Source organism: Gastrolobium bilobum, unplaced genomic scaffold, assembly GCF_033153095.1.
Source record: "Gastrolobium bilobum isolate Gb01-03AN ecotype WA unplaced genomic scaffold, APGP_CSIRO_Gbil_v1 utg14936, whole genome shotgun sequence".
Taxonomy (NCBI): Eukaryota; Viridiplantae; Streptophyta; class Magnoliopsida; order Fabales; family Fabaceae; genus Gastrolobium; species Gastrolobium bilobum.
Window position 1 is genome coordinate 433,567 of NW_026898693.1, and position 7,395 is coordinate 440,961.

A 7,395-nucleotide genomic window follows, 5' to 3' on the forward strand; every position below is an offset into this window, starting at 1 on the left:
GATAAAGTGAGATAGGTAGAAAAATGTAAAAAAAAGTTGTTTGGTGGGGAAAAACTTTACTGGAAAAATTAAGTAACTTTATGAAATCAACAGTGCATTAAAAGTCAGATAACCAGTTTTCCGAAAAATCCCACCTTCAAATTGGGTTTCTAAACAGTGCGGATATCTATGTTTCTCATAAATCCAGACAAATTGGATAGATGGGTTTTTGGTTAAAAACGTTGAAACAAACATGGTATTTCTAAAAGCCATACTTGATAAGGATAGATATCCACTGAAAAGCTCCCAACCAAACACCACCTAACTGTAAAACCCCTTTCCAAATGGGCAACTCTAGCTATAGACAAAAATAGGAATTTGAACATTAAGAAATTAATCCTTGTAGAAAGGTGGTATTATTTTTTGTGTTTCTTTGACTAATCAATAATTAATTTGTATTATATAGACTAGTTTTTTCTGTTTATAGAAAATGGGATCGCTCCAAAATTTTATGGTTTGAAATGGAAGACACATGTCCAAAAATTTGTCACACAGATTTAAAACATGAAAATGCAATTCATAGGATTGGAAAGGGAGAATTTTACTACACAATAATGGGAAATAGGGAAAGAAAAGGAAATGCATTAATATAGTACTTTGTGAAAGACTAACAACGTTGACATGGTTGAGACAATTAACTAATTACAGGAACCTAAACTTAATTTTAACTCTTTCCCTGTGTTTCGCTTTCCACCCATTTTCTCTTGCTTTTTCTGTTGTTGCAAGGATCCTCCTACCTTCATCTTTCTCTGCAAAATTTTCTCACACATAGTAGCTTGCTGTTCTCTGTTTCTCTCGTCCAATTTGCACGCAAGATTGAAGCTTTTTTTTTCTGATGTGGTTGACAAAATTTGTGTATTGAAGGGTGATTTTTGGGATCTGTCAGAAGCAGAAACTTGTGGATCTCTGCAATTCCTGCAGTTTTGTCCATCTGGGTATAGTTTGTTTTTGTAATGGGTTGGAGATACAAGGCTGGATTGTTCCTCATAGGTACTGTGGTTATAATATGGGTCACCTCCGCTGAAGTCACCCAGGTAAACTTTCACCAATTCTATGCGTCTAAAATTTACCCTCTTTCAACTGTGTTTAGCCATGTAAATTAGATTTTCTTTTTGAGTTTGGCATGTAATGCATTTGGTAAATGGGCTGGGAATTATTATTATTTGTTTTTTTTTTCCCTTGCGCATTTTTAGTACCTGTTAATTTGATTAAATGATTGTGGGGCTTATGTCCTGGCATATATAGGACCGTTTGTTAAATCACACAAGAATCAAATTAGGATGCTGTTGTATCTGAGAGATGGATGCAGGTTGATGTTTTGCCTTAATGTGACTTGATTTTGAAGCTTCCTAAATCCTAAGAATCAACCTTTGTATAGATACACCATTTGAAACTTCATATTTCAATCATAAAAACCTATTTATGAGGTCAAAAGTTCCGTTGGCTAGAATGATTTGTACGTTTAGCTAACCCAAAACCATGCAGTCCTCTTGGTCTTGGCTTTGATTGAACTTGAATTGCATACATGTATTATTATGTGTCATTGAGAGGATCCACTATTCCAGCTATATTTTTTGTTGTTATCTGTTACATATGTCCACTAGAGGACATGCTTGAAGATTTATATTTGTAAGTCAATGCGCGTTCACTTCAATTTTCTAGAAGAATTTTATTTCCTGAATCCTTATCCACACATGGTCACAGAGTAGTTTGTTGAAATGTCGTTGAAGTTTGTTCAGGTCAAAGGGTATCTTTTTATTGGAGGCAGTTACATGCTGTGTGCCAGTATCCAAGCTTTATATCTATGAAAGCTTCTCTGAATTAAATCTTTCTGTACAGGATATTTTTACAGATTATAAGCAGCCATTTGCAGTGACATATCTTGGAGCTTCTCTTATGGTAGTTTACCTCCCAATAGCATTCATTAAGGACTGGTTCTGTAACTTACTTAAACGCCGCTCTTCTAAAGGTGGAAAAAATTCAGAAATCAGGGAAGAGTTTTCTGTCAGGAGTAGCTCTCCTCTCAAAGGCAATGGAGTACAGAAAAATGTTGAAGTGGAGCTGGGGAATCTGCTTCGAAAAGATAGTGATTTAGACTTATCAAATCTTTCAGAAGTAAAGCCATTGGTGGCTAAATATAATGATATTAATGTGCTAAAGGTAGAGGAAGAACTTACTCCAAAGGAAGTTGCTACTTATGGATTTTACGTTGCTCCTATTTGGTTTATAACAGAGGTAAGTAACTTCAGATTGATATCTCCATTTTGTAATCAGGCAGGAGTCAGTACAACTGAATTATGTGGTTATTTCTTTTAACTGGTGCACGAGCCTCCCACTATTGTGGGATCTAGGGAGGTTCAGATGCAGGTATACTTATTCCGTGAGCTGGGAACCTGTTTCTGTAACAAGAACCTGTGACCACCAGGTCACAAAGCACCGTTTTGCCATGGCTTACCCTCTAGTTGTTTCTTTTAACCAAAAAAAAAAAAAAAGTATCTCTTTTTTTTTATAAGACAAAGGACTCCTGATATTCTACACATTTATCCATTGGCTAAATTGATGTGTTTATATTCTTATAAAACATCTATACCTCTTGAAATTTCGTAGTTCCAGCATATTTGATTATCTTCACATTAAAAAGAAGCCTTGAATTGACAAGATGTGAAACATTATCAAGGTCATATCAGTTAAACTCATGGATACACGTCACTTACCATAATGACTGTTGTGGTAGCTGATTTCTTACACAATTGATTGTTGTTAGCTGTTTTGAGTAGTAATTTTTCTTCAGTTTGTTAAACATGTCATTTATTATGGTTGCAGTTGCATTTTATAGGCATGTTTTTAACTTCTACTTGTAATGCAAAACACACATGCAGAGGCACAACGTCACTCGTACACTCTCTTCGAAATAGTTCATTCATTGTGGTTGAGATATGTTATATAACAGCTATTCAACAACTTATAATTGCAGAGCAATACACAGACATGGACACTTAAACACCCTGAAAAAGTCTAGCATGTCTAACCCCTGCATGCTTTTGATGAGTTCTAAGTCCTGTGAAGTAATTTTGTTCCACTTCTGTCTGGACTGATTATGTCACTGGATAGACAAATGTGAAATCACCTAAAGTTGACTTCTCTGTTTTTCCAATCGTACATATACAGCTTTGATGTTTAATCTGTTCTATGACAACATATAGGAAGTGCAGCAGTGTTATTAATTATTTTTTGTTGCTTTCAGTATCTATCAAATGCTGCCCTAGCACGTACAAGTGTTGCGAGTACAACAGTATTATCATCTACTTCAGGACTCTTCACTCTTTTCATCGGTGTGTTTATGGGCCAAGACTCTTTAAGTGTAGCAAAAGTAGTTGCTGTCTTGGTCAGCATGGCTGGGGTTGCCATGACAACTCTGGGGAAAACATGGGCTACAGATGAGTCTCAATTAAGTGCTTCGTAAGCCCTTATTATCTCTTTTGATGACCAAATCACATTCATTATCTTTTCCAGTTTTAACTGATTAAATAGAGGTCAATCATATTAGTGCATAATTTGGTAGGAGTTAGTCCTTTTTTATCCAATACTCTCTAAGCTGGTTAACAAACAAGCAATATTCTTTATAAAATTTTGGCTCCACCATCCAAATTGCTCGTGTCTATCATTTAATGACAGGATGGAAACAAAAACGTCATCTGATAGTGTCTTGTTTATTTGGTTCCAAATTACATAAAATTGCTATCTTTATGTTGACTATGTTGACCTTGGATACCAATTCAAAGCTATATTGGCATCACCCATTGCAGTTTATATTCTTTTAAAAAAAAGAGTTTAAAGAAATAATTGTTGAATATTGATCAAGTTTTCATAGTTTTCTTCGGGGCATTAGTGAAGAAGGGGTATAAAGCCAGGTTGTTAAGAGGGGAGAGCCTCTGCTATAAAGGGTGTTCCTTGTCTCACATCTAGATAGTATGGGACTTCACACTCGGGATATTTCAGAAAATAAATGGATTCCTCTATTCGAAGGGTGCATAACCGCATGGATAAGCTCACACTGACCCGTCAATTTCGGGATTAGGGTGACTTATCTGTCAACTTTTCCACTATCACCCCCAAAAAACCAAACTCTGCCTTACGTAAAGTTGCCAGAGTACGCTTAACCTCTGGATTGTGTCACCCCCATTGAGTGTCTAGTGCAATTCATCCACACTCTCGGTAATTTGATAGACTAAGCTGTAATGCCGATTTGATGCAGAGAAAAAGTAGGAATAAAAGAATTATTGTTTTCAGGTTAGAAACACTTCAAATATGAAAATTTATCATATGATGGATGAACATAAAATCCTAAGGGCTATTTATGTTGAGTTAATTATATATTGCTAAGCCCACTACAAATAAAAGCATAAAACATAAGAAAGAACATAATAATATGAACCCTCACACAAGAGTCCATTGGGCTTGAACCTTGTTTAAAAATCAACTTCATTATGTTATAGATGTAGTCATGTAGATGCTTTAATACCATGTCAAGGACTAATTCTGCTAAAAGCTTAAGAATCTAAGATGTTAACCTGGCATGGTGGAAGCGAGTTGTGTCTCTCAAGAAGATGACATGTATTTGATCCCTGGGTAAACCCTGTGGGGGAGAGCAATACCATTTCACTCCCAGCCCAAAGGGAGTTGGGATCCTGGAGTGGGCTGGGCTCACCCATGGCATTGATCCATGTCTTCCCTAACACCTTTTTTTAATGTAGGGACCAAATTACTGAAAGGAAAAAAAAAGGCTTAGGATGTTAGGTGGAGGTTCATGAATGTCTTTATATCTGAACATAATTGGTCCCACTTTTTGAGAATCTATGTATACTCATATGTATATATCAATGTAACTATGTAAGTGTCATCCATTATATTGATAGAGATAGAGGGGATCAGAGAAAGCTGTGCAAAACTGAGCTGGTCACTTTAGCCATGGGGCAGAACATTAAGGAGTCAAGTTGTTGTCTTTAATGTATCATCACATGCTTGCTCTTTGTAATACAATTTTTTGGGCGTTGACAGTTGATATTTGTGTTCAGCAATGGACAGCGCTCTCTTGTTGGAGATCTTTTTGGCCTTCTCTCAGCCTTGTCATATGGTCTATTTACAGGTTAGGCATTTTCTTAACTGTTATTTTTCTTTATTTGTCAGATAATATAGATGAATAATGATACCTTCATGCTGCAGTTCTTCTTAAAAAGTTTTCTGGTGAAGAAGGAGAACGGGTCGATGTGCAAAAGCTGTTTGGCTATATTGGATTGTTTACACTTGTAACATTATGGTGGCTTAGTAAGTTTTTACCAGCAATGTTTCTTTAGTTACTTATGAATGTCAACTTATGAGGTTATGATTGCTAATTCTCTTTTATGCTTATCTCAGTCTGGCCATTGACGGCCTTAGGAATTGAACCGAAGTTTACAATTCCCCACTCTGCTAAACTAGACGAAGTGGTTCTTGCTAATGGATTTGTTGGAAGCGTTCTCTCAGACTACTTCTGGTACATAAAATAAATATGATTAATATACACAAACAGTTATGCAAACTCTTACATTAGAGTTTATTTGATCTACTCAGGGCACTCTGTGTTGTATGGACAACTCCCCTTGTGGCCACTTTGGGCATGTCACTCACCATTCCTCTTGCTATGTTGGCTGACATGGTGATTCATGGTCGCCATTATTCAGCATTATACATTCTTGGCTCAATTCAGGTATTGTTGTCGCTAAAGGTGTCTGGAACTTGATGTTTTCTCAGCTCTAAGATGGTACCAGTGGCCAGTGGGAGGATACTAGTTTCATTTTTTCCCCTAACAAAAAAGTTAAAATAAGAAAAATAAAAGATCCTATTGGTCTCTTGGTGTTAGGCTGTTGTTTCAATGGCTGTTTAGATAATTTATACTTCTTTGTTTCAAAATATTAGTTGTTTTAGAGAAGAAATTTTGTTTCATTTTATTCTCACTCTAGAAAATCAAGAAGGCATTAATTTTTTTTTCTTCTTTTCAATTATATCCTTGTCTCTTAATATTAATGGAATAAAAGTGTGATTTAGTCACATGTAGTTATATTTTTCTAAAGTTAAGGGTAGTTAATGACTTTCTTTGTCGTTATGAAAAACCTTAAATAACTAATATTTTTGAAATGAATAGAGTATTTGTATTTATGCAAGTTTATGGGTACAAATTTATCCATTATCTCTTCCTTTGACCTTATGCATGCTAATTCCTCTGTCATCTAGTTATGATTTACTACATGCCAAAGTTACATGGCCTAGGAAATTTTGTCTAGTCTAGATCATAAAGGACTGGCTTTTAGCTCATATTTGGGGGTCACAATTATCAAAACATTCAATATTTTTGTTCACATATTAATGGAATTGTTTTGGCATTGTGCTGCAGGTATTTGCAGGCTTTGTGATAGCTAATGTTTCAGATCGGATGACGAAGAAAATGGGATTGTAGCATATTGTTTTTTAGATTAATTTGGCCAACACTCATTCTTTATTTGGTGGGGCATCTGTCTTCTACTCTGATTGAGTGTTATACCATGAGTCAATATGTTGGAAACCAATGCCTTAATCCCAGTTTTTGTCAGTTTCAAGGAAAGCAACAAAAAGGTGTACTTTCCATGCTGTATTTGTTCTGTGTATATGATTCTAGAGTGAGGCCTTTGTTGTAATCATGTGCAGGATGAGCTGTTAGCCATAGATGTAATGAGTCATTGTTATATAATTTGTGACTACATACGTAAATATGGTCTTAAATGGAAGTTGAGAATTTCATTAAAAAGGCCTTGAATAAGCAAATAGTGCATGAAAAAAAACTCAAGTACAATTGTCCAGAAATCACAATATGAGATGATCAATGGTAAAAGGCATGCATTAATTAAGCATAAAAGTATATAAAGATACATCATATTATATTTGTATATTTTTTTATCATTTAATTATACGTTGACCCACTTCATTCTTTCATACCTAAAGTCTGTTTTATTACATATATAGATATAGGAAATAGGATAAAGGATGATGTATAATAAACATTTTCCCATTCTAAAACATTAATGTGTGTAAAACCGAAGCAATAAAAGGGATTAATGTTTGTTTCAATATAATTTTCTCTTACATATACATACGTAAAAGTGTGTGAGATCCATATGAAGAAAAGAGAGAGAAAAATAAAATATAGGTTTTACACGATTTTATGTGTATGTAGGAGATAATTTTATTTCCTACAACATAAAAAATATTAATCTCATATTTTATATACACTTATTTTGTTTCTTAAAAATACCAAAATATACTAGAAGTGGGATAAATGGCATA

At 34.8% G+C, this 7,395-nt stretch overlaps 1 protein-coding gene across 1 annotated transcript; it reads left to right on the top strand.

Annotated features, from left to right (window-relative positions):
* Positions 1 to 679: 679 nt before the first annotated feature.
* LOC133318454 (uncharacterized vacuolar membrane protein YML018C) lies at positions 680 to 6,834 on the top strand. The gene is made up of 8 exons (XM_061520455.1): positions 680 to 1,073; positions 1,879 to 2,274; positions 3,284 to 3,498; positions 5,115 to 5,185; positions 5,263 to 5,364; positions 5,455 to 5,572; positions 5,650 to 5,785; positions 6,470 to 6,834. The coding sequence occupies exons 1-8, from the start codon at positions 993 to 995 to the stop codon at positions 6,530 to 6,532; spliced, it is 1,182 nt and encodes a 393-aa protein (XP_061376439.1). The 5' UTR covers positions 680 to 992; the 3' UTR covers positions 6,533 to 6,834.
* Positions 6,835 to 7,395: the final 561 nt, after the last annotated feature.

Coding starts and splice junctions, on each gene's coding strand:
- LOC133318454 (XM_061520455.1), top strand. CDS start 993: ATGGGTTGGAGATACAAGGCTGGATTGTTCCTCATAGGTACTGTGGTT. Junction 2,275..3,283: donor CTATTTGGTTTATAACAGAG/GTAAGTAACTTC, acceptor TGTTGCTTTCAG/TATCTATCAAATGCTGCCCT. Junction 5,365..5,454: donor TGTAACATTATGGTGGCTTA/GTAAGTTTTTAC, acceptor TGCTTATCTCAG/TCTGGCCATTGACGGCCTTA.